The 27,013-nt window shown below is 48.2% G+C and overlaps 1 protein-coding gene across 3 annotated transcripts in view; it reads left to right on the top strand.

Annotated features, from left to right (window-relative positions):
* LOC129816189 (FERM and PDZ domain-containing protein 4-like) overlaps positions 1-26,761 on the top strand; it is a 57,240-nt gene extending 30,479 nt beyond the window's left edge. For 2 of the 3 annotated variants that reach the window (XM_055870428.1, XM_055870429.1), the window contains 15 exons: positions 14,786-14,946; positions 15,265-15,367; positions 16,185-16,230; positions 17,330-17,434; positions 17,957-18,064; positions 18,723-18,854; positions 19,364-19,483; positions 19,749-19,885; positions 20,483-20,609; positions 20,793-20,882; positions 21,019-21,201; positions 21,407-21,536; positions 21,658-22,695; positions 23,088-24,353; positions 24,825-26,761. In XM_055870428.1, coding sequence (XP_055726403.1) covers positions 14,786-14,946; positions 15,265-15,367; positions 16,185-16,230; positions 17,330-17,434; positions 17,957-18,064; positions 18,723-18,854; positions 19,364-19,483; positions 19,749-19,885; positions 20,483-20,609; positions 20,793-20,882; positions 21,019-21,201; positions 21,407-21,536; positions 21,658-22,695; positions 23,088-24,353; positions 24,825-26,221 — 5,143 coding nt within the window. In that variant the 3' untranslated portion in view covers positions 26,222-26,761. Of the gene's footprint in view, positions 1-14,785; positions 14,947-15,264; positions 15,368-16,184; positions 16,231-17,329; positions 17,435-17,956; positions 18,065-18,722; positions 18,855-19,363; positions 19,484-19,748; positions 19,886-20,482; positions 20,610-20,792; positions 20,883-21,018; positions 21,202-21,406; positions 21,537-21,657; positions 22,696-23,087; positions 24,354-24,819 lie in introns of all 3 variants that reach the window. The other variant, XM_055870430.1, reaches the window with a different exon arrangement.
* The last annotated feature ends 252 nt before the right edge of the window (positions 26,762-27,013 follow it).

Below are 27,013 nucleotides of genomic sequence, written 5' to 3'. Positions count from 1 at the left end.
GCCCTTTGTCCCGGTGCTGCCCCTTGTCCCGGTGCTGCCCCTTGTCCCGGTGCTGCCCCTTGTCCCGGTGCTGCCCCTTGTCCCGGTGCTGCCCCTTGTCCCGGTGCTGCCCCTTATTCCGGTGCTGGTCCTTATCCTGGTGCTGCCCCTTGTTCCGGTGCTGCCCCTTGTCCCGGTGCTACCCCTTGTCCCGGTGCTGCCCCTTGTCCCGGTGCTGGCTGTTTATTTTGGGGAAAGTAGTTTTAGGGTGGTCAGTGGAGGGGGTAGACAGAAGAGGGGAGTGACTATGGTGGTGTGGGGACAGCGTCCTGAGCCGGAACCACCACCGTGGTCAACTGCCCACCCGGACCCTCCCCTGGACTTTGTGCTGGTGCGCCCGGCGTTCGCACCTTGAGGGGGGGGTACTGTAACAGTCCTGACCTATTTATGTTAGTTTTTATGTGTTTATGGTCAGGGCGTTAGTTTTGGGTGGGCAGTCTATGTTATCTGTTTCTATGTTGTTTTTGGTTTGCCTGGTATGGCTCTTGATTAGAGGCAGGTGGTTTGCGTTTTCCTCTAATCAAGAGTCATATTTAGGTAGGGCATTCTCACTGTTTGTTTGTGGGTGATTGTCTCCTGTGATGTCTTTCGTCGTTGTGTTCGATGTGTTTTCACTTACGGGACTGTTTGGCTGTTCGTGTGTTTCGATGTAACGTTCCTGTCCGTGAGTTTACGTTTGTTATGTGAGTTTATGTTCAGGTTCCGTTCTACGTCGTTTTTGTTATTTTGTAAGTTTTGAAAGTGTTTGTTTTCGTGTCATCAGTTTTCGTATTAAAAATAAAGATGGCATATTTCCTTGAACCCGCATTTTGGTCAGAAGATCCTTCTCTCCTCACCTCATCCGAGGATGAGGAAAGCGACAGCTTTAACAGAATCACCCACCACGCTAAGACCAAGCGGTATGGGAATGCTCTACGGAGCAACAAGGACTCCTGGACTTGGGAGGAGATCCTGGACGGTAGAGGACCTTGGGCTCAACCAGGGGAATATCGCCGTCCAAAGGAGGAGTTGGAAGCAGCGAAGGCTGAGAGGCGCTGGTATGAGGAGGCAGCGCGACGACGCGGTTGGGAGCCCGTGAGTCAGACCAAAAAATTTCTTGGGGGGGGGGTACACGAGGAGTGTGGCAAAGCCGGGTAGGATACCCGAGCCAACTCCCCGTGCTTACCGTGGAGGTAGAAGGCGTCGTACTGGTAAGACACCGTGTTATGCGGTAAAGCGCACGGTGTCCCCAGTACGCGTGCTTAGCCCAGTGCGGGCTATTCCACCTTGCCGCACTGGGAGGGCTAGGTTGGGCATCGAGCCGGATGTCATGAAGCCGGCCCAACGTATCTGGCCTCCAGTACGTCTCCTCGGGCCGGCGTACATGGCACCAGCCTTACAGGTGGTGTCCCCGGTTCGCCTGCATAGGCCAGTGCGGGCTATTCCACCTCGCTGCACTGGCAGGGCTACGGGGATCATTCAACCTGGTAGGGTTGGGGAGGCTCGGTGCTCAAGAGCACGTGTCCTCCTTCACGGTCCGGTAGACCCGGTGCCACCTCCATGTACCAGTCCTCCGGTGGCAGCCCCCCGTACCAGGCTGTCTCTCCGGGTTCTCTCTCCTGCTGTTTCCTCCTCTCCAGCGCAGCCAGTGCCTAGACCACGCACCAGGCTGTCTCTCCTTCTCCTCCCTACAGAGCCATCCATCTCCCCAGCGCCATCTGAGCCATCCGTCTCCCCAGCGCCATCTGAGCCATCCGTCTCCCCAGCGCCATCTGAGCCATCTGTCTCCCCAGCGCCATCTGAGCCATCCGTCTCCCCAGCGCCATCTGAGCCATCCGTCTCTCCAGCGCCATCTGAGCCATCCGTCTCCCCAGCGCCGTCTGAGCCATCCGTCTGCCATGAGCCTGCAAAGCCGCCCGTCTGCCATGAGCCTGCAAAGCCGCCCGTCTGCCATGAGCCTACAGAGCCATCCGCCAGACAGGAGCCGCTAGAGCCGTCAGCCAGACAGGAGCCGCTAGAGCCGTCAGCCAGACAGGATCTGCCAGAGCCGCCAACCAGACAGGATCTGCCAGAGCCGCCAACCAGACAGGATCTGCCAGAGCCGCCAACCAGACAGGATCTGCCAGAGCCGCCAATCAGCCATGAGCAGCCAGAGCCGTCAGAGAGCCATGAGCAGCCAGAGCCGTCAGAGAGCCATGAGCAGCCAGAGCCGTCAGAGAGCCATGAGCAGCCAGAGCCGTCAGAGAGCCATGAGCAGCCAGGGCCGTCAGCCTGCCATGAGCAGCCAGAGCCGTCAGAGAGCCATGAGCAGCCAGAGCCGTCAGAGAGCCATGAGCGTCGAGAGCCGTCAGCCTGCCATGAGCGTCGAGAGCCGTCAGCCTGCCATGAGCGTCGAGAGCCGTCAGCCTGCCATGAGCGTCGAGAGCTGTCAGCCTGCCATGAGCGTAGAGAGCCGTCAGCCTGCCATGAGCGTCGAGAGCCGTCAGCCTGCATGGACCTGCCAGAGCCGTCCAGCCAGGACCTGCCAGAGCCGTCCAAACAGGACCTGTCAGAGTCCTTCAGCCGGGATCTGCCCCTTGTCCCGGTGTTGCCCCTTGTCCCGGTGCTGCCCTTTGTCCCGGTGCTGCCCCTTGTCCCGGTGCTGCCCCTTGTCCCGGTGCTGCCCCTTGTCCCGGTGCTGCCCCTTGTCCCGGTGCTGCCCCTTGTCCCGGTGCTGCCCCTTGTCCCGGTGCTGCCCCTTATTCCGGTGCTGGTCCTTATCCTGGTGCTGCCCCTTGTTCCGGTGCTGCCCCTTGTCCCGGTGCTACCCCTTGTCCCGGTGCTGCCCCTTGTCCCGGTGCTGGCTGTTTATTTTGGGGAAAGTAGTTTTAGGGTGGTCAGTGGAGGGGGTAGACAGAAGAGGGGAGTGACTATGGTGGTGTGGGGACAGCGTCCTGAGCCGGAACCACCACCGTGGTCAACTGCCCACCCGGACCCTCCCCTGGACTTTGTGCTGGTGCGCCCGGCGTTCGCACCTTGAGGGGGGGGTACTGTAACAGTCCTGACCTATTTATGTTAGTTTTTATGTGTTTATGGTCAGGGCGTTAGTTTTGGGTGGGCAGTCTATGTTATCTGTTTCTATGTTGTTTTTGGTTTGCCTGGTATGGCTCTTGATTAGAGGCAGGTGGTTTGCGTTTTCCTCTAATCAAGAGTCATATTTAGGTAGGGCATTCTCACTGTTTGTTTGTGGGTGATTGTCTCCTGTGATGTCTTTCGTCGTTGTGTTCGATGTGTTTTCACTTACGGGACTGTTTGGCTGTTCGTGTGTTTCGATGTAACGTTCCTGTCCGTGAGTTTACGTTTGTTATGTGAGTTTATGTTCAGGTTCCGTTCTACGTCGTTTTTGTTATTTTGTAAGTTTTGAAAGTGTTTGTTTTCGTGTCATCAGTTTTCGTATTAAAAATAAAGATGGCATATTTCCTTGAACCCGCATTTTGGTCAGAAGATCCTTCTCTCCTCACCTCATCCGAGGATGAGGAAAGCGACAGCTTTAACAGAATCACCCACCACGCTAAGACCAAGCGGTATGGGAATGCTCTACGGAGCAACAAGGACTCCTGGACTTGGGAGGAGATCCTGGACGGTAGAGGACCTTGGGCTCAACCAGGGGAATATCGCCGTCCAAAGGAGGAGTTGGAAGCAGCGAAGGCTGAGAGGCGCTGGTATGAGGAGGCAGCGCGACGACGCGGTTGGGAGCCCGTGAGTCAGACCAAAAAATTTCTTGGGGGGGGGTACACGAGGAGTGTGGCAAAGCCGGGTAGGATACCCGAGCCAACTCCCCGTGCTTACCGTGGAGGTAGAAGGCGTCGTACTGGTAAGACACCGTGTTATGCGGTAAAGCGCACGGTGTCCCCAGTACGCGTGCTTAGCCCAGTGCGGGCTATTCCACCTTGCCGCACTGGGAGGGCTAGGTTGGGCATCGAGCCGGATGTCATGAAGCCGGCCCAACGTATCTGGCCTCCAGTACGTCTCCTCGGGCCGGCGTACATGGCACCAGCCTTACAGGTGGTGTCCCCGGTTCGCCTGCATAGGCCAGTGCGGGCTATTCCACCTCGCTGCACTGGCAGGGCTACGGGGATCATTCAACCTGGTAGGGTTGGGGAGGCTCGGTGCTCAAGAGCACGTGTCCTCCTTCACGGTCCGGTAGACCCGGTGCCACCTCCATGTACCAGTCCTCCGGTGGCAGCCCCCCGTACCAGGCTGTCTCTCCGGGTTCTCTCTCCTGCTGTTTCCTCCTCTCCAGCGCAGCCAGTGCCTAGACCACGCACCAGGCTGTCTCTCCTTCTCCTCCCTACAGAGCCATCCGTCTCCCCAGCGCCATCTGAGCCATCCGTCTCCCCAGCGCCATCTGAGCCATCCGTCTCCCCAGCGCCATCTGAGCCATCTGTCTCCCCAGCGCCATCTGAGCCATCCGTCTCCCCAGCGCCATCTGAGCCATCCGTCTCTCCAGCGCCATCTGAGCCATCCGTCTCCCCAGCGCCGTCTGAGCCATCCGTCTGCCATGAGCCTGCAAAGCCGCCCGTCTGCCATGAGCCTGCAAAGCCGCCCGTCTGCCATGAGCCTACAGAGCCATCCGCCAGACAGGAGCCGCTAGAGCCGTCAGCCAGACAGGAGCCGCTAGAGCCGTCAGCCAGACAGGATCTGCCAGAGCCGCCAACCAGACAGGATCTGCCAGAGCCGCCAACCAGACAGGATCTGCCAGAGCCGCCAACCAGACAGGATCTGCCAGAGCCGCCAATCAGCCATGAGCAGCCAGAGCCGTCAGAGAGCCATGAGCAGCCAGAGCCGTCAGAGAGCCATGAGCAGCCAGAGCCGTCAGAGAGCCATGAGCAGCCAGAGCCGTCAGAGAGCCATGAGCAGCCAGGGCCGTCAGCCTGCCATGAGCAGCCAGAGCCGTCAGAGAGCCATGAGCAGCCAGAGCCGTCAGAGAGCCATGAGCGTCGAGAGCCGTCAGCCTGCCATGAGCGTCGAGAGCCGTCAGCCTGCCATGAGCGTCGAGAGCCGTCAGCCTGCCATGAGCGTCGAGAGCTGTCAGCCTGCCATGAGCGTAGAGAGCCGTCAGCCTGCCATGAGCGTCGAGAGCCGTCAGCCTGCATGGACCTGCCAGAGCCGTCCAGCCAGGACCTGCCAGAGCCGTCCAAACAGGACCTGTCAGAGTCCTTCAGCCGGGATCTGCCCCTTGTCCCGGTGTTGCCCCTTGTCCCGGTGCTGCCCTTTGTCCCGGTGCTGCCCCTTGTCCCGGTGCTGCCCCTTGTCCCGGTGCTGCCCCTTGTCCCGGTGCTGCCCCTTGTCCCGGTGCTGCCCCTTGTCCCGGTGCTGCCCCTTGTCCCGGTGCTGCCCCTTATTCCGGTGCTGGTCCTTATCCTGGTGCTGCCCCTTGTTCCGGTGCTGCCCCTTGTCCCGGTGCTACCCCTTGTCCCGGTGCTGCCCCTTGTCCCGGTGCTGGCTGTTTATTTTGGGGAAAGTAGTTTTAGGGTGGTCAGTGGAGGGGGTAGACAGAAGAGGGGAGTGACTATGGTGGTGTGGGGACAGCGTCCTGAGCCGGAACCACCACCGTGGTCAACTGCCCACCCGGACCCTCCCCTGGACTTTGTGCTGGTGCGCCCGGCGTTCGCACCTTGAGGGGGGGGTACTGTAACAGTCCTGACCTATTTATGTTAGTTTTTATGTGTTTATGGTCAGGGCGTTAGTTTTGGGTGGGCAGTCTATGTTATCTGTTTCTATGTTGTTTTTGGTTTGCCTGGTATGGCTCTTGATTAGAGGCAGGTGGTTTGCGTTTTCCTCTAATCAAGAGTCATATTTAGGTAGGGCATTCTCACTGTTTGTTTGTGGGTGATTGTCTCCTGTGATGTCTTTCGTCGTTGTGTTCGATGTGTTTTCACTTACGGGACTGTTTGGCTGTTCGTGTGTTTCGATGTAACGTTCCTGTCCGTGAGTTTACGTTTGTTATGTGAGTTTATGTTCAGGTTCCGTTCTACGTCGTTTTTGTTATTTTGTAAGTTTTGAAAGTGTTTGTTTTCGTGTCATCAGTTTTCGTATTAAAAATAAAGATGGCATATTTCCTTGAACCCGCATTTTGGTCAGAAGATCCTTCTCTCCTCACCTCATCCGAGGATGAGGAAAGCGACAGTCTTTACAGAGATACTCTCAATGATCGGCTATGAAAAGCCAACTGACATTTACTCCTGAGGTGCTGACCTGTTGCACCCTCGACAACTACTGTGATTATTATTATTTGACCCTGCTGGTCATTTATGAACATTTGAACATCTTGGCCATGTTAGGTAAAAATTTACACCCGGCACAGCCAGAAGAGGACTGGCCACCCCTCAAAGCCTGGTTCCTCTCTAGGTTTCTTCCTAGGTTTTGGCTTTTCAAGGGAGTTTTTCCTAGCCACCGTGCTTACATTTACATTTACATTTAAGTCATTTAGCAGACGCTCTTATCCAGAGCGACTTACAAATTGGTGCATTCACCTTATGACATCCAGTGGAACAGCCACTTTACAATAGTGCATCAGATCTTTTAAGGGGGGGGGGGGGCAGAAGGATTGCTTTATCCTAGGTATTCCTTGAAGAGGTGGGGTTTCAGGTGTCTCCGGAAGGTGGTGATTGACTCCGCTGTCCTGGCGTCGTGAGGGAGTTTGTTCCACCATTGGGGGGCCAGAGCAGCGAACAGTTTTGACTGGGCTGAGCGGGAACTGTACTTCCTCAGTGGTAGGGAGGCGAGCAGGCCAGAGGTGGATGAACGCAGTGCCCTTGTTTGGGTGTAGGGCCTGATCAGAGCCTGAAGGTACTGAGGTGCCGTTCCCCTCACAGCTCCGTAGGCAAGCACCATGGTCTTGTAGCGGATGCGAGCTTCAACTGGAAGCCAGTGGAGAGAGCGGAGGAGCGGGGTGACGTGAGAGAACTTGGGAAGGTTGAACACCAGACGGGCTGCGGCGTTCTGGATGAGTTGTAGGGGTTTAATGGCACAGGCAGGGAGCCCAGCCAGCAGCGAGTTGCAGTAATCCAGACGGGAGATGACAAGTGCCTGGATTAGGACCTGCGCCGCTTCCTGTGTGAGGCAGGGTCGTACTCTGCGGATGTTGTAGAGCATGAACCTACAGGAACGGGCCACCGCCTTGATGTTGGTGGAGAACGACAGGGTGTTGTCCAGGATCACGCCAAGGTTCTTAGCGCTCTGGGAGGAGGACACAATGGAGTTGTCAACCGTGATGGCGAGATCATGGAACGGACAGTCCTTCCCCGGGAGGAAGAGCAGCTCCGTCTTGCCGAGGTTCAGCTTGAGGTGGTGATCCGTCATCCACACTGATATGTCTGCCAGACATGCAGAGATGCGATTCGCCACCTGGTCATCAGAAGGGGGAAAGGAGAAGATTAATTGTGTGTCGTCTGCATAGCAATGATAGGAGAGACCATGTGAGGTTATGACAGAGCCAAGTGACTTGGTGTATAGCGAGAATAGGAGAGGGCCTAGAACAGAGCCCTGGGGGACACCAGTGGTGAGAGCGCGTGGTGAGGAGACAGATTCTCGCCACGCCACCTGGTAGGAGCGACCTGTCAGGTAGGACGCAATCCAAGCGTGGGCCGCGCCGGAGATGCCCAACTCGGAGAGGGTGGAGAGGAGGATCTGATGGTTCACAGTATCGAAGGCAGCCGATAGGTCTAGAAGGATGAGAGCAGAGGAGAGAGAGTTAGCTTTAGCAGTGCGGAGCGCCTCCGTGATACAGAGAAGAGCAGTCTCAGTTGAGTGACTAGTCTTGAAACCTGACTGATTTGGATCAAGAAGGTCATTCTGAGAGAGATAGCAGGAGAGCTGGCCAAGGACGGCACGTTCAAGAGTTTTGGAGAGAAAAGAAAGAAGGGATACTGGTCTGTAGTTGTTGACATCGGAGGGATCGAGTGTAGGTTTTTTCAGAAGGGGTGCAACTCTCGCTCTCTTGAAGACGGAAGGGACGTAGCCAGCGGTCAAGGATGAGTTGATGAGCGAGGTGAGGTAAGGTAGAAGGTCTCCGGAAATGGTCTGGAGAAGAGAGGAGGGGATAGGGTCAAGCGGGCAGGTTGTTGGGCGGCCGGCCGTCACAAGACGCGAGATTTCATCTGGAGAGAGAGGGGAGAAAGAGGTCAAAGCACAGGGTTGGGCAGTGTGAGCAGAACCAGCGGTGTCGTTTGACTTAGCGAACGAGGATCGGATGTCGTCGACCTTCTTTTCAAAATGGTTGACGAAGTCGTCTGCAGAGAGGGAGGAGGGGGGGGGGGAGGGGGAGGAGGATTCAGGAGGGAGGAGAAGGTGGCAAAGAGCTTCCTAGGGTTAGAGGCAGATGCTTGGAATTTAGAGTGGTAGAAAGTGGCTTTAGCAGCAGAGACAGAAGAGGAAAATGTAGAGAGGAGGGAGTGAAAGGATGCCAGGTCCGCAGGGAGGCGAGTTTTCCTCCATTTCCGCTCGGCTGCCCGGAGCCCTGTTCTGTGAGCTCGCAATGAGTCGTCGAGCCACGGAGCGGGAAGGGAGGACCGAGCCGGCCTGGAGGATAGGGGACATAGAGAGTCAAAGGATGCAGAAAGGGAGGAGAGGAGGGTTGAGGAGGCAGAATCAGGAGATAGGTTGGAGAAGGTTTGGGCAGAGGGAAGAGATGATAGGATGGAAGAGGAGAGAGTAGCGGGGGAGAGAGAGCGGAGGTTGGGACGGCGCGATACCATCCGAGTAGGGGCAGTGTGGGAAGTGTTGGATGAGAGCGAGAGGGAGAAGGATACAAGGTAGTGGTCGGAGACTTGGAGGGGAGTTGCAATGAGGTTAGTGGAAGAACAGCATCTAGTAAAGATGAGGTCAAGCGTATTGCCTGCCTTGTGAGTAGGGGGGGAAGGTGAGAGGGTGAGGTCAAAAGAGGAGAGGAGTGGAAAGAAGGAGGCAGAGAGGAATGAGTCAAAGGTAGACATGGGGAGGTTAAAGTCACCCAGAACTGTGAGAGGTGAGCCGTCCTCAGGAAAGGAGCTTATCAAGGCATCAAGCTCATTGATGAACTCTCCAAGGGAACCTGGAGGGCGATAAATGATAAGGATGTTAAGCTTGAAAGGGCTGGTAACTGTGACAGCATGGAATTCAAAGGAGGCGATAGACAGATGGGTAAGGGGAGAAAGAGAGAATGACCACTTGGGAGAGATGAGGATCCCGGTGCCACCACCCCGCTGACCAGAAGGTCTCGGGGTGTGCGAGAACACGTGGGCAGACGAAGAGAGAGCAGTAGGAGTAGCAGTGTTATCTGTGGTGAGCCATGTTTCCGTCAGTGCCAGGAAGTCGAGGGACTGGAGGGACGCATAGGCTGAGATGAGCTCTGCCTTGTTGGCCGCAGATCGGCAGTTCCAGAGGCTACCGGAGACCTGGAACTCCACGTGGGTCGTGCGGGCTGGGACCACCAGGTTAGGGTGGGCGCGGCCACGCGGTGTGAAGCGTTTGTATGGTCTGTGCAGAGAGGAGAGAACAGGGATAGACAGACACATGGTTGACAGGCTACAGAAGAGGCTACGCTAATGCAAAGGAGATTAGAATGACAAGTGGGCTACACGTCTCGAATGTTCAGAAAGTTAAGCTTACGTTGCAAAAAATAAGAATAAAATACAAGATCTTATTGACTAAAATGATATAGTACTGCTGGCTGGTGAAGTAGCCTGGCTAGCAGTGGCTACGTTGTTGAAAGTGAAGCTGGCTAGGTAACCTCGACAATTTCACTAAATTTCTCTAAACTACACAATTATCATGGATACAAGGACAGGAAAGACAACTAGCTAACACTACGCTAATCAAGTCGTTCCGTTGTAATGTAAGTTTCTACAGTGCTGCTATTCGGTAGAAGTTGGCTAGCTAGCAGTGTTGGCTAGGTAGGAGGACGGCAGCGCGGCAGGCGAAAAATAGCTGGCTAGCTAACCGATAATTACTCAAGGCTACACAATTATCTTAGATAAAAAGATAGCAAAGAAAACTATGTAGCTAGCTAACACTACACAAGTCAAGTCGTTCCGTTGTAATGTAATCGTTTCTACAGTGCTGCTAATCGGTGGCTAGCTGGCTAGCTAGCAGGGTTGACTACGTTACGTTAGGGCGAGAATACCTGGCTAGCGAACCTCAGCGAACCTTGATAACTACACAATTATCACCGATACAAAGACGGCTATGTAGCCAGCTAAGTAGCTAGCTAAGATCGAACAAATACAAATCAAAGATAGCAAAGACAACTGTGTAGTCAGCCAACACTACACTGATCAAGTCGTTCCGTTGTAATGCACTCGTTTCTACAATGCTGCTATTCGGTGGCAAGCTGGCTAGCTAGCAGTGTTTGGCTACGTTGCGTTACGTTAGGGCGAAAATAGCTGGCTGGCGAACCTCAATAACTACACAATTATGTTTGATGCAAAGACGGCTATGTAGCTAGCTAAGATCAAACAAATCAAACCGTTGTACTGTAGTGAAAATGAAAATCAGACCGTTGTACTATAATGAAATGTAATGAAAAGTTTATACTACTATTCGGTAGACGGTGGACGTTTGCTAGCTGCTGGGCAGATAGCAGTGTGGACTACGATAGACGACGGAATACGATAATTACGCAATTATCTTTTATACACAGACGGCTAAGTAGCTAGCTAAGAAGAAATTGCTAAGGTTAGACAAATTAAACCGTTGTACTATAATGAAATGTAATGAAAATGAAATGAAAATTTATACTACCTGCAGAGCGAATGCAAATGCGACCGCTCGCTCCAAACCGGACCATCCCAACTATGGGATGGTTCTACACCTGCATTGCTTCTACACCTGCATTGCTTGCTGTTTGGGGTTTTAGGCTGGGTTTCTGTACAGTACTTTGAGATATCAGCTGATCTAAGAAGGGCTTTGATTTTATCAATTTTTGTTGTTGTTTAAATAAGAAGACACGAGAGAAAACGTCAAACTTCTGTTCCCATTCACTTTTCCTATTGTAAACAAGTGAGATAGATCATGGAGCATGTGGAGGACGCATAGAAGCTCATGTGGATGGAGAAGGAAATGCATTGCTTTACACTGACCATCAGGGTGTACCCTTTCCATGCATACTAAATGACCGACATTGCATACTCTATGAATATGACTATGTCCTTGGGAGAGGAGAGCAGAGGAAACGTATGGCTTTATTCCAACAACCAATGTGAAACCAAAAACATACGTTCACACAACTTCCAAGGAACTAAATGTGCTAGCTGAGAGGGCTGTCAGTACGTTGGGAGGCGGGCCATCTCTAGCAGGTGGCCGTGGTTGGAGATGAGACAGCACACTTCCTGGTTGCAGATGTCCATATGTTTTTCCACTGCACACAATCTGTTGTGGTTGTCATGTATAAGTGGTGAAACCAACATCACAAATCCAAAAGTGACTTTGTCTCAGTGGCACCTTAGCAATATGATATGTTTTATTGCAACCCAAAACCAAGGGAATCAACCATATAACATTACTCACAATGTGTTTCAAATGTCAGTAAGAAGATGTCTGTGTGTCTGTTACCATAGGCCTCCGTGTAAATGTCAAGAAGCCCCTGCCTGCACCTTCCCTGCCCTCGCTCAGTGCCTTGAAAGATTAATTGTGGGTATTAAGTGACGAATGGAACATGTGTCAGGAATGACTGTGAATTACACACTGGCTCCCCAGTCAGCCCACAGGCCTAATTACCCAACACAGTGGCAACCATGGGAAGAGTTGCTACTGCTGCCTCTGGTGCTACAGTTCTGCTGCTGGAGAAGGGAGAGATACTAGATAAGGAAAAACTGGAGGAACATACAGAGGAGATGCAAAGCTACAAATTGGTACATAAACAGTTTTGTTGACCTTTTATGTTGTGTAAAGGATATTATAGTTTGGTTAATTGATCTACTGTATATGATCAATAAATACACTTATTAACACAGTTAACATGATAGTCTAATTGAATTGCAGTCTATTTACATAGATGTTGGAATATCCCAAATTAAAGTCAATGTTGACTAGTTCAAATGAGAAGGGTGATCGGGGTTCAGACTGAGGAGTGTCGGGCAACAGACTAACAGGTATCAGTGACAGGTTGGCCAGCCACAGTGGTTCCACAGGTCCAACATGAAGCCAGTCTGTTTCTGTTTGAACCTCAGGACTTGGCCCTTCAAATTTCCAATGCTTTAAAACATCTAAAGGCACAACCAAATTCCAATGAAAAAACAATGTCTAATTTTTGGTTTAGTTGTCATCCAAATGCTTATTACTGTGCTTTCAACCATTTAAAGGCACAACAAAGATCAAATGGAAATACAATGTCAGATCTTTTTTTAAATGTATACAACAAATTAATGTGTTATTACTGTGCTTCATCTAATAGCAGAACCAAATGACCTGGATTGCAGTTGAGATTACATTAAAAGTACATAGCGCAAGCGATCAATGCCCTTCGAGATTCTGCACAGATTATTACAGCAATTACTCTATAGCACTCTATAATACTCCGTAAACTGGTCATCTATGTATACCCGTCGCAAGACCCACTGGTTGATGCTTATTTATAAAACCCTCTAGACTTCCCTCCCCCCTATCTGAGATACCTACTGCAGCCCTCATCCTCCACATACAATACCCATTCTGCCAGTCTCATTATGTTAAAGGTCCCCAAAGCACACACATCCCTGGGTCTCTTCTCTTCAGTTCCCTGCAGCTGGAACGAGCCTCAAAAAGCACTCAAACTGGACCGTTTTATCTCCATCTCCCGGGCTCCTGAGTGGTGCTGCTGTCTAAAGCACTGCACCTCCGTGCTAGAGATGTCACTAAAGACACCCTGGTTCAAATCCAGGCTGTATCATAACCGGCCGTGATTGGGAGTCCCATAGGGTGGCGCACAATTGGCCCAGCGTCATCTGGGTTTGGCCGGCGTAGGCCGTCATTGTAAATAAGAATTTGTTCTTAACTGGCTTGCCTAGTTAAATAAAAAATGTAATTCATTCAAAGACTCAATCATGGACACTCTTACTGACAGTTGTGGCTGCTTTGTGTGATGTATTGTTGTCTCTACATTCTTGCCCTTTGTGTGCTGTTGTCTATGCCCAATAATGTTTGTACCATGTTTTGTGCTGCTGCCATGTTGTGCTGCTGCCATGTTGTGTTGCTACCACATTGTTGCCATGTTGTGCTGCTACCATGTTGTGTTGCTACCATGTTGTTGTCATGTTGTGTTGTTACCATGATGTGTTTTCATGTGTTGCTGCCATGCTGTTGTTGTCTTAGGTCTCTCTTTATGTAGTGTTGTGGTGTCCCTCTTGTCATGATGTGTGTTTTGTCCTATATTTAAATTGTATTTTTAATCCCAGCCCTCGCCCCAACAGGAGGCCTTTTGCCCTTTGGTAGGCCGTCATTGTAAATAAGAATTTGTTCTTAGCTGACTTGCCTAGTTAAATAAACTTTTAAACAAATATATATATATTTTTAAATATGAAGATCTTCACAGACCTGCAACCTATGCATGCTATTTTGAACATGCAGGCTTTGATTAAGAAGAAATGTATAGTTACAGTAACTTTGAAATGTTCTCATGGATTTGTTACTCATTTTAAGGTTGAATGTTACATTAGTTTGTAAGATAGGCTTAACTTTAGGTTATTTACTGTATTACAAAAGTAATATTGAATTGTGTTTGGTTGACAACACAACCAACTATCAACATTCAAAGGAGCTTGGATAGATCCATCTGTGCCACTGGCTTAATCCCATTCTTTAACTTTTCTTTTTGGTTTTATTTGTGGTTGAGGAGATGTGAATCCAGCATATAATTTGTTACCTTGTCGACTAAATCAGTTGCACAGTTGAAACTGTCCAAGCAGAAGATAAAATTTGAATTTTTTCCAATCCTATGTATTTTCAACATAGACTCCATGTCACAATACGTCGGCAAATTACGTTGAAATAACTTTGATTCAACCAGTTTTTGCCCAGTGGGTTATCTGCATTAGTATGTGCGCATGTGTTTAGTTTGAGATTTTCTTGATAAGCGTGAAAGTGAGGCTGCATGAAGATATAATCACAGCTAGATTGTCATCGCCCACGTGTTCTATTTTGAGGCATGGCAGTAGTTTGTAATTTCAGACTAAATGCTACTTTTCAGCTTTGAACGTTTAAGGAACTTAATAGACTAGGAAACATCCAGTTGGTTCATATCTAAGAGCATGACATTTACTGCTGTACTCCTACTGTATGTTTCAGATTTATGGAAGAAACTAGCCAAAGTTACAGCAGTATTTCATATATATTCATTTGTAATGCTTTATGATTTTTTTTTATTTTTTTTTACATATTTTGTTAAATTAATTTTTAACACCTTTTGGCCCATTTTGGATATACTGAATCACATCTCCATTTTAAAGAAGAAAGGTCAAATAAAATGTAAGGTTATTTGTCACGTACACAGGATACAGCAGTTATAAACAGTACAGTGAAATGCCTGCTTGTAAGCTCTTAGTCAACAATGCAATACTACTAAGTCAAATAAAAAAATGACACACAAGAAATCAAATACAATAAAACAAGTACACATGAAAATATACACTACATACAAGGTTGATACCAGTACCAATGGTAAAAATAGAGTTGTTGGTGTTCAGTCTTGTAGTGACACTATCAGTGACCTGTTGGTGACCTGTTAGTGACCTGTTGGACTTATGGTTGTCCCCTTCCCTCTTCATTCTCCCAGCCACGTGTCCCAAAGCAGCTCCCTGGAGGAGGTTCGTCAGGACGGGGACAAGTTTGTACCTCCAGCCCCCCGCAAGGTGGAGATGAGACGAGATCCAGTCCTGGGCTTTGGCTTTGTGGCAGGCAGTGAGAAACCTGTGGTGGTCCGGTCAGTCACACCAGGTAAACATACCAGCCCACCTGTAAACCAATCATGTCACCATTAATAACCACAGCTCCACACATAGCCATTAATCAACAGGAAGTAAGATGTGTTACTGTATATCCAATGGTGACCAGATGACAAAAGATGGCGACCAATCGGTGATGATAACCAATGAAAGGCCACATTTGATTTATAAACCATGCATTTCAGGGTACTTTATAAATTAGCCAACCTTACGCCTAAAGAGTACAATGAATCCAGAAAACAAAGAATAATTACTAGCTAGAAACTTTGTAATTGGTACCAATGCCCTGTGGTTCCCTGTGTCTTGGTAGGAGGTCCCTCTGAGGGCAGACTGACCCCAGGAGACGAGATCGTCATGATTAACGATGAGCCGGTTAGCTCCGCCCCCAGAGAGAGGGTCATCGACCTCGTCAGGTACAGGAACTCAATGTCTCTAACATACATACAGTATCCCTACTGAGTTTACATGGGATTCATGGATGCATAGGAAGTCATTTGGTCATTTCTTTCCTGAAACATTGTAATGTCAAGCTGTGTGTGCCTTGCCTTGCTGAGTAATTTCCATGACTCGTGAGTCATGACAATAGACAGTAAATGTCTATATGAATGAGACACCCGGTTTTAATTGGTTAACTAACAAAAACAAAAACCTGCAGTGAAAGATAATGCTCTATGTATAGATTCAATATCAATGCCAGAAATACCCAGATAGTGTGGGGTAATGGGGTAGAGTATTTTGCCCACATCTGCACCATGCGCGTCCAACTATATACCAGTGTGAATTATTTCTATGTGTCTTATTATATGCTTGACTCAGGTGAGTGAGTGAATGAGTGGCTGAACGGCCATATGACCTACATGCTGTGGACTGTGGAGTGAGTCTGTACAGTAGATTAGTGCAGTGAAATATGTTCATAAGGAGTCCAGTCCATCACTGCTCCCCTGGCCTTGAGTCAGTGTGCTGGGCTCCATCTCAGCAGTAAACTACTGTTTCATTACAGGAGTAACAGCCAGGCTTGATGCATGGCTAGAATAGATTGCTCATGTTGTTAGACCTTCTTCATGGGCTTACTTCAGCAGTCAGAATCTGCTCACTGTATAGGAGAAACAATGCCTGACTCAGGCCTGATTAATCGTCTTCCGCTGACATGAATATGACACATTTACCTTTTTAATCTACAGTTTAATTATGTTTTCTTTGACTTGTTTGTGTTGTGTTCCTTCTCTGTAGGAGCTGCAAGGAATCCATTGTTTTGACAGTGGTTCAACCGTACCCAGTAAGTATCAATTATCCCATCTTTAAAGGTTTCCATTGATAAAATTCAGAGCGAACTTCTGGGATATGAAGTCCAATGAACTGTGTGTCTGTTGACTCGGTGGATCCAAGACAATCCGAGACTTAAAAAGGTGGCCATATGTCTCTGCTGGCGTCAAAACAGGGAGGTACCTGCTTAGTGTTCGCCTGGCTAACTCACAGGGATTTCAGTCCAAACACTGAATACTGAAAGTTGTCCAAGTCCTCTCATGGTAGCAACAACCCCTAGCATGAGACCCCAGATGAACCTCAACCTGCCACACTGACAGCTGTTAGCAACTGGGAGGATGGATAGAATGCCACAATAACAGCTACTGTGAATGTCGGTGATATTATGATTCATAAAATAGGTCAATGAGATGGATTTGTGCCAACACCACCAAAATAGACAATGACTTGAATATCAAATAATCGGAAATATCACCATGTAAGTTCGAACTCTGGCAGAAATCATTATGTGTTGTATCCTGGCTTTGGGTAGCATATTTCAGACTTCAACTCAACAACAATGGTTTATATATGACAAAAGTAGCAATTACATCCAGAAAGACCGCACAGAACTTGTAAAACATATTACATTTCATATTTTCACACACAGCTCTGAAAATTATGTTATTTGAGCATTCATTTCTTCGAATGATATTTTCCTGTATGAAGACTGTCTCAAGGGAAATAGCCTGACATGTTATTCTACTGGAAAGGGCGTCAACTTGAGAAGAAGCTCATCTTGAAAATGTCCTCGGTTTGCAGAAAAAACAGATATAGAGAGCTCCAGAATCCCATAAGATGCATGCAGAACCGGCTCTTCTAATTCCAACTTGAATTGTTCTCACTTATCAGACATAGCTGTGCTGTGACTCAACGACACAGACACCAGTCCTTCCACTACACGCCCTTATAGCATCTCTAATCATATTAATGTATTACAATAAGGGGAATTGAATGAAAACACTAGTGTTAATGGTAGTGGGATGAGGATGGGATAGTGTAAATGGAACATTCTTCTCCCGCCACGGGGGAATGGCTGTTGCCAACTGTGTTTTTTTATTCAACCCCCCCAGTCTCCCAAATCTGCGTTCATCAGTGCAGCCAAGAAGGCCAAGTTAAAGTCTAATCCAGTGAAAGTCCGCTTTGCAGAGGAGGTCATCATTAATGGACAGGTCCCAGTAAGTACAACAGTAGTGTTCTACAACACTACATCACACTCTGTCTCATATTATTGTATACCAATGTTTTCCAAAGGGTAAAAGTATGCACCTATGATATTGACCTTGAATCTTTTAATATTGCAAAATATGTTGGACTGTTAAACTGTATTGGATGCCAGTCGTGTTCTTCTTTCCATTGCCATTACTTGCCATTACACATTGTTTTCTCATTATGTAAAACAAAATATGTTTAGGTGCAGTGAAATGTGTTGTTTTACAGGGTCAGCCATAGTAGTGCAACACCCCTGGAGCAAATTGGGGCTAAGTACTTTGCTCAAAGGCACATTGACAGATTTTTTACCTTTATCAGCTTGAGTATTTGAACCATCAACCATTGGGTTGCTGGCCCAACCCGCTAATTTCTAGGCTACCTGCCAATATGTACCCCTCTAAACGCTTACTGTGACCATTTAACAGTGTAGTGTAGCCTACTGATCTATTAAAAGGCTGTAATTATCACCATTTTCTTCTCATTTACAGGAATCTGTGAAGGACAACTCTCTACTCTTCATGCCAAATGTTCTGAAGGTGTACCTGGAGAACGGACAGACCAAATCCTTCAAGTTTGACAGTAACACATCCATTAAGGTACACCCTGCCCTTCACTAAGACATCTTAATGGGGACATTGATAAAAAATGATTTTTCAATTTAACCTTGCATCATTCATAGGCCACTTACAGAATAGTTCATTTCTTTGATCACTGTAGCATACTGTATTATCCTTACTTATGATTCAGGTGTCTAAATGTGCATTACACACAGCACTCCCACAAAGGCAAGTGAGCTGTAACTTCATTTAAGTGTTATGCACGAAGAAGTAGGCCAGCACTTTTTTCTCATGGTGTTCCTACACAAAACATCTCCAAAGTGTGCTGTTTAATCTGTGTCATTTTATGTAATGCAGCTGACATTTAATGTCAAGTTACGCACCCTATATTTGTGCTTATGAATGTGAAAAATCCTACATTTTGAATAGGTTTTATTGAGAGAAAAAAACATTTCTTTTCCATAATCTTTCTAGGATATGCAGTATTCAATAATCAAATTGTTTGCTTAAGAATTTTTACATTTTTAGCTACACCTACAATATCTGTAATGCAAATGAGTGCTTTACACAGCTTTTCTCCTCTCCTCTCTTCACACCTCAGTCCCTCACACGGTGGTCCCCTATGCTGCAGCCTTGCTGTGCACGTTCCTGGCACGTGCCATATTAATAAGGAATGTCTCTTCTGTCTTTGTGAAAGGATGTCATCTTGACCCTGCAAGAGAAGCTCTCCGTTAAGAGTATTGAACACTTCTCGCTGATGCTGGAGCACAGACACGAGGGCTCGGCCAGCAAACTCATGATTCTCCACGAGCAGGAGATGTTAACTCAGGTGAGACGTTGTGGGGTTAATACAGTGGGGTGAGCAGCCTCACACCCGGGTAGACGACAGATAGACAATATTAGGCCCTCATTCAGTTACAGTTACAGTGCAATCAAATATGACCCACGTTCGTTCATAGCAAGTGGGAATTGGGTGGTGGTGGGCATGTGATTAAATGATTGTATGTGAACAGAATGAGTGTAGGGTAATGTAGAGCACAATGCAGACCCTCCATAAGACAGACTGTAGATTGAAATGATCATAATGGGTCAGGAATATTGTTTTACACCTTTTTCCCATTGTTGTTTTACGTATTTTATTATTATCATTATGGTTTATACATTTTTGTAACATTGATGTTGTTTCTGTATGCATACAAATGAGGATATATATTTTACGACTATTTAGTGTTTTTTTTTTTTTTTTTTTTTTTTTTGCAGTTCTTTTTAATCCATTATTCATTATTCATGACATCTCATCACTAAATGTTAATTCCGTGTCCTCGCCTGTTGTCCTAGGTGACACAGAGACCAGGGGCACACAAGATGAAATGCTTCTTCCGCATCAGCTTTGTCCCAAAGGACCCCGTTGACCTGCTCAGGAGAGATGCAGTGGCGTTTGAATACCTCTATGTTCAGGTGATTCACAGAACATGGAAGACAACACTGCCTGATTAACAAATGATTATGTTGATTGTGTAATCAACAATTTTGTATGATATTCATTGATAAGCATTTGGTAAGATTTCATATAGAAACATTAGCATAGAAAAATGTAAATGACCTAGTGTTGACTTGGAGCCCAACACAATAACTGCATTATGCTCAGTAACAATAGACCAACCAGTTTAACCTTCTCTCCTCCTCTCTTCCTCTCCTATCCTTTCCTCCTCTCTTCGTTCAGAGCTGTAATGACGTGGTGCTGGAGAGATTTGGGTCAGAGCTGAAATACGACACGGCCCTGCGTCTGGCTGCCCTGCAGATGTACATCCTCACCATCAACACCAAGCAGTCACAGAAAGTCTCGCTCAAATACATTGAGTGAGTGGCTTGTGTTTTCTCTGTAGCTCAGTAAGTAGAGCATGGCGCTTGCAACGCTAGAATAGTAGGATCGATTCCCGGGACCACCAATAGGCTACATAACATGTATGCATGCGTGCAAGTTGCTTTGGATAAAAGCGTCTGCTAAATGGCATATAATATAACACTGCTGCACCACCACCAAGTCAGTATGGACCAGGTCCAATGTCTAGTCTGGTCTCCTAAAGTTCACACATGGACCTGCATCTTCTCACATGTTCAATCTGGCAGCACAGTGTTTTGGGCTTTTTACGCCCTTACACCATCAGACTCTCAACACTTACTCAGTTACTTGAGAATAATCTGAAAAGAACAAATCACATCCACGTCAGATTAACTAATGACATCCATTTCAGATACAGAAAAGATTTCCTCCCTGATTGTTATGTCGTAAATACCACAGGTAATTCATATGGATGTTGATCATAATCGATTACCTATTGGTTAATCAACGGATGCTCTCTTTATAAAGTGATTGATGTTCGCTGAAGGAATGTATTCTGCTGTTCAATTATGTTGTACATAAAGCTTATGTTACCAGTGTTTCTTGTTCTACAGGAAGGAGTGGGGTTTGGCACTGTTTCTCCCTCCTGCAGTACTGTCCAGCATGAAAGAGAAGAACATCAAGAAAGCCCTAACACACATTCTCAAAACCAACCAGAATCTGGTACCTCCTGGAAAAAAGGTACCTTTATTCTCCCTCCCTCTATCTCTCCTGTATCATAAATTGTCATGCTCTCGTAAATTTCCCACTGTTAGATAATGTAACGTGTCAATGTGACTAATCACAGCGCCAGTTTCATTGTAGAAGAATTCCCTGTGCACATTCATATTGTCAATAGCCTAAATTGCTCATGTTCTCTTTCAGCTGTCAGCATTACAGGCCAAGGTCCACTATCTGAAGTATCTCAGTGACCTGCGACTGTACGGAGGGCGGGTTTTTAAATCTATACTGCTGGTAAATAACTACCTCTTTTTTTTTCTGAGCTCAAACTATTTGAATAACAAGACACAAAATATCAGAATATCATATCTCATTAACGAGTTCATGTGTATTGTGTTTCAATTGTTTCCCCTCTGCTCAATGCACACAGCAAGGAGAGAAGCACACAGAGGTAACCCTGCTAGTTGGTCCAAGGTATGGCATCAGTCATGTGATCAACACCAAGACTAACCTGGTGGCGCTGCTGGCGGACTTCAGCCACGTCAACCGTATCGAGATGTACACAGAGGACGAGAAGAACGTCAGGGTAGAGCTACATGTTCTGGATGTGAAGGTGAAATCAAACATATCTTCAAAAGGGACTGGATGTGATATGATCATGACGATCAATGCAATGAGTTGACATCTAACATGATTTAATAAGCTATATAATAGCATTTTCTGCAATAACATTATACAGGGAAATGAATGCTCAATGAGAACAGTGTGTTCATTTGTAAATGTGTTCGTTGTCGTCCTCTTATCTCCCTATTCTCCAGCCCATCACTCTGCTAATGGAGTCCACTGATGCGATGAATCTGGCCTGTTTGACTGCTGGATACTACAGACTACTAGTGGACTCTCGCCGTTCCATCTTCAACATGGCAAAAACAGGGAATGCAGACACCGGTGAGTCTAGACTCTAAACAGTTCCGTTGTTTTCAAAAGCCAACTATACTGTAAGTTGATACATTAGCATCACTGATATTACAGAAACGGGATTATCAACCGCTCTTTGGTTCCTTCTCAGGCCATGACTGCAGAGTAAAGCAGAACTATCAAGCTATAGAGTGGGCGTACAGCACCTCCTTTAGAGGGTGTGAGGAGCACCACAACAACCAGCGCTGTACGTCCAGGGAGCCCTCCTCCAACAGAGACTCAGACTGCATGGACCATGGGAGGAGTGAGAGTGACATGTCCCCTGTCTATATCACTGAGATCCAGCAGCCGCCCCAGAACAACATGCACATGGCAGAGAGGGTAGATACCAGAGGGGGGACCAGAGGCCCAACACACCCCCAGCCCTACCTCTGTGCCCCCAGACCCAAAGCCCAGGACTCCCCCCGCAGTGCCAAGGTCTCCTTCATCTTCGGGGATCCCCCGTTAGACAGTGTGAACCCCCAGAACCTTGGCTACCAGAGGCTGATGGACGAAGTCCCAGAGGTTCTACACGACCACAGCCCCATGTATGAGCGACTAGAGGAGGACTACAAGAGCAAGGATCCCATGGGGATGGACGGGGAGGGCTATCCGTACGGCGCCAAAATCTTCGGCAACACCGAGTGCATTGAGGAGCCGCTGCTGCACGACATCTGCTACGCCGACACCACGGACGCCGACGAGGACGAGGATGACATCAGCTGCGAGGAGGACATGGGGCTGATGGGGGATCTGGACAAGGCCACCTTCCTCTCGTTCTCTGGGTCCAGCGATGACATCATCGACCTGACCTCCCTGCCCCCGCCGCCAGAGGGTAAAGACGAGGAGGATAACGAGGATGTATTGCTTCACTCCCTCAACCTGGCCATCGCAGCCCCGCCCCCAGGCTTTAGGGACAGCTTTGATGAGGATGAGCAGCACGGAGGGGCCCAGGGGCATGTCAGAAAGGGCCAGGGGACCCGTGACGATATCCCTGTATCCCTCATAGACTCAGTCCCCACACAGGGGGAGGAGGGCCCAGAGATAGAGGGAGCCCTGGACGATGCTGTGGTGTCCACCTTACAGGCACTGGAGGCCCTTGCGGCTTCTGAGGAGCAGAGCCCACACCCACAGTCAGAAAATAGCACAGGTTCTTCTTCTTACACTATTGTAACGTTTATTCATTAACACCACGCGGATGTTCCAGCCATTAACTTTTAGATTTGTTGTTGTTGATTTTTCAATAAAAAAAACATTTTGTTCTATGTTTCCATTTAGTGTGCGCATTGTTTCATTCCTTTTGAACATAAAACATTTCCTGTATTTCACTCATTTTTGGTTCCAGTCCTTTTTTGGTTGTTTTGTTGTTTTGTGGATTATTTCTTTCTTTTTTTATCATTTATGATCAGTCGCACCAATGTGTTTCAACTCACAGCTTTCATACTCTTTGTATCAATGAATTGTGTGCTTTTTTTAATAATATCTCTAAGATGCCTCAGGTAAAATGTGTTAATAAAATGTCTGTCTCTCTGTGGCACACAGGTGTACAAATATCAAGGGCCTTTAGCCCCGAGTCCTCATCGGACTCTGGCAACGAGACTAACTCCTCAGAGATGACGGAGAGTTCAGAGCTGGTCGCTGCCCAGAAACTCTCTGAAACCCATTTGAGACTGTATGTGGCCACTGCTGAGGGCTACCACCCTCTGACTGAGGAGAAAACAGAGTTCCCCAAAACACCTTGTGAAGGAAAGGTAGCCCTGGCCATACAGCAGAACCCTCAGGAGACCTGGGAGGGTGGCGGGGAGGAGGAGGGAGCCAAGTCCTCAGCTGTGTCCTCCACCCAGATCCTCCACTCAGATGGGGGAGAGATGGAGCCAGAGACCATGGAGACCAAGTCCCTCACCAACTATTTCAACAAACTGCACATGGGCTCTGTGATGAGAAAGCAGCCGGGGAAGCTGAGTGACACAGAATGCAGGATTCAGGGAGATAACGATGACTCAACAGAAAATCGACACAGCAACATCCAGAACTCAAATAGAGGGGATCCACCCAAATATAATTCAGACCCACCCAAATATAATGCTATTCTAAGGGAACCTCCATACATGAACCAATTTGAATTGGGGCGAACACCCTATCCGTATCGAGAGAAGCCCCCAAGATATCACCGACCTCCTGAAAACAAAATGGCGGACAATCTTTCCCCAGACTGTGTGAGTGATTCACAAGCCTCGCACTCTGATAGGGGAACAATTAAGGGAGACAAGCAGGACTCAAATGAGAGAAGCCTGCAACTAGACTCTCATTCCCACTCCCCCGCCGAAGTCCCCCACAGTACTGAGGAAGCCAATTTACCCAGCAGCGACCCACAGCAGCAGCAGACGAGAGTTCCCTCGACCGAGCAGGATGTCACACGGTTACACGAGTATCACCTGAGTAAGCGCATGTCATTGTTACAGGGCAGCGAGGGTGTCCACTCCCTCCAGAGCTCCCAGTGCTCCTCTATAGATGCTGGCTGCAGTTCAGGAAGCAGTAGCTGTGTCACTCCCATGGACTCTCCCCTCTGCACTGGAGAAAACATGCACCTACTCTCAGAGTCTTCCCTCAAGGGGCTGGGCTATATTAGTGGGGAGGAGAAGGCCTATGGCACCCAAGGCCAGGGGACACAGCAGGGCAAGGCTAGACATCAGACCATAGACCCCACCATGCTGAGGAAGATCCACGCAGCCACCAGTGCCGAGCCTGGATTCGGTACCATACGAGGAGATGGCTGCCACCGGATGCCTAAGATAAAAGAAACCACAGGTAAAACTAAATAGAGCGGTCTTTTCCTTTGACGTCTGTGCGCTTAAATGGTAAACACAATTCCAGGAGCACATTGAGGCTGTTGATAAATTATTCACTAGCTGGGGATTAGGATATGCATCATGGTGTCAGAGTAGCATTATCCATTCAGACAGAAGACAATTACAAGCATGTCACTAGCTAAGGACATGCAACAGTCCATACATGTGTAGAGGATGCGATTGGTATAAGAAATACAGCTGTGTACTGGTTCATTATGTAACACTTGCTGCACGGAGATCTGATAAAAGTGCTGAAATGCACCTTTATTCTATTTTACCCCACTCTCTGTTATGAAAGGACAATTAGAGCAACATTTTACTAAAAAGTCCTCTAATGAAAACAGGAAAGGGTTATAGATCAAAGCAACGCACCATGTTGTCAGGGAGATGCTTAACGATTCTATTTGATTTTCTGCTCCCCCTAGTGTAGCTTGCACCCAGCTCGAGACGGCTGCAGGGGAAGACTACTCCTCTGCTCTCTCCAACGAGGTCAACGCAGCCGCCACCACCACCTCGCCACCATCATTAACCAGTAGCAGCAGCACAGAGTCCAGTGTGCCCAGTGCCACAAAGCAGCAGGGATGCCCCTGCACTGAGCCCATCCCATGCCGCGCCCAGGCTTTCCCTTCAAGCTTAAACCCATGTGACCCTATCACAGGCAGCCTCAGGAAGCCACTGCAGCAAAGGGGTCGGATGCTGAGAAGGAGCTGGAGCAGCATCACGCCGGGCTCCAGGAGCCTCGAAGCGCTGTTGGAGAAAACCAAAGCCACGCTGAGTGGGAGGAGTGCCCAGAGAGTCCAGTCACCCGACGACCCCTCCAAGCCACAGAGGAGATTTGCTTTTTCCAAGACACTTTCCAAGAGCTTGTCCTTGTCCCAGGGATCAGTATCGTCTGTTAGATCATTTAGCTCTCAGTCCTCTGGCAGGAGGCTCTTCAGAGGCTCCTCTATCATGTTGCCAGCGTCATTGGATGCCAAGCAGCTCCAAGCCGTGCCACTACCCAGACTGGACAGAAGCACCTGGATGAGGTGCCATGGGCCCTTCACACACTGCTTCCCCAAGAGGAAGACCAACACTGATGATGATGATGACGATGACGATGAAGTCGGAGGTGGAGCAGGAGAAAGCCCCACCTCCCAGTCATTCTCTGGTGTTCAGAAGGGACAGTCACTCCCTACCAGCCCCAGTGTTGATGCAGAGAACACAGTCTCTTTGTACGCCTCTGGATCTGAACCCTCCGCTGTGGCTGAACAGCTCAACATGGCCAGTGGTGTGACTGTGAGTGGCATGAGCCTGGGAGTGAAGCTGAGCCGTGTGAACTTACTGAAGGGAAAGACCTACACCCTCCCCCAGGGGTTCTCAGATGCACAGAGAGATGCCCTGGATATGATGGGCCTGGTGCGCTCCGGTGTATGCCAGGGAGGTGGCCAGAGGTCAGAGGTCAGTGAGTCCGACCTGTGGAGGTTCAGTCAGCTGCTCTCCATGGAGGCCCTAGAGCTGGGCAGCGCCTGCAATCACATGGCCCTGGTGCAAGGCAGCCCCCAGGACACCCTGCTCACCCTGACTCACAGTTTCCACACGGTCTGTTGCTTAACACAGGCCTGCATGTCACTGGTGGAGTGCTTGAGCCCTGAGAGCCGGCAGCGAGAGGTGGTAGCCAAGGTGGACGAGGTCGTCATGAACTATGTGTGTCTGCTCCAGGCAGCTGAAACGGCTTTGGATAGTTCCCCCGATGACCAAAGTGTGAATGCATTGACACGTCACTCCACCACCATGTGTGCTATTGTCAACAGACTGAGTCACTCACTCACAACACTCTACAAGTAAACATAACACGGTTATGATTAGCGATTTCAAAGCCATACATAAGAGACATGGGTTTATTCGACCCAAACCAATGGGAACTGCTGTGACAAAACCTTGCCTTGTGCATATTTTGTTTGATATGTAAAGTCAAATAAACTCTATTAATCATGATGACACTTTTAAAAGTGGTTATATTCAGGCCTCTGAGAAGACGAATATGAACCTAAGGGTATATAAACTGATATTACTTGATAAGTATACTTTTACAAATCGATTATCACCTTTTGGGGTGTAATGTGTAGATGAACCACTATTAGGTCTGTATTTATTTGTATGAATTATTATGTTACACATGATACATATTATGTGACAAAGAGCTCTAGACAAATCACTGCGCAAGACAAGAAATTACATTATATGATACAGTCCATTATGACGTCGATATTTTTCATTTGCTGAATCCGACATTATGAACCTTTGCACATGTTCACTGAGTACTTTCCTCTTATTTTTGTCAGCACTACCATAACATATTAAAAGTAAAAAATGTTGCAACCTGAAGTTGATTATTGTCTCCTTTATTATTCTCATAACGATTGTTATACAAAGTAAAGGTCCATTTCAATTATCAATTAAAAAACATTGTTCTCTAAAGCCAAGTAATGTTCTGCTTACAGTGAGCGAGGGCTTTCTCCTGCTTTCTCTACAACCTATTTGTCACAATAATTGCATAATTTATACCAAAAACTCTCCTGGACCATGTTTGGTTGTATTAAATAATGTTTGATTATTTACTGTTTTACCATTTACTCA

The sequence above is a fragment of the Salvelinus fontinalis genome, chromosome 19, assembly GCF_029448725.1.
Source record: "Salvelinus fontinalis isolate EN_2023a chromosome 19, ASM2944872v1, whole genome shotgun sequence".
Taxonomy (NCBI): domain Eukaryota; kingdom Metazoa; phylum Chordata; class Actinopteri; order Salmoniformes; family Salmonidae; genus Salvelinus; species Salvelinus fontinalis.
This window is presented reverse-complemented; position numbering and strand designations above follow the sequence as displayed.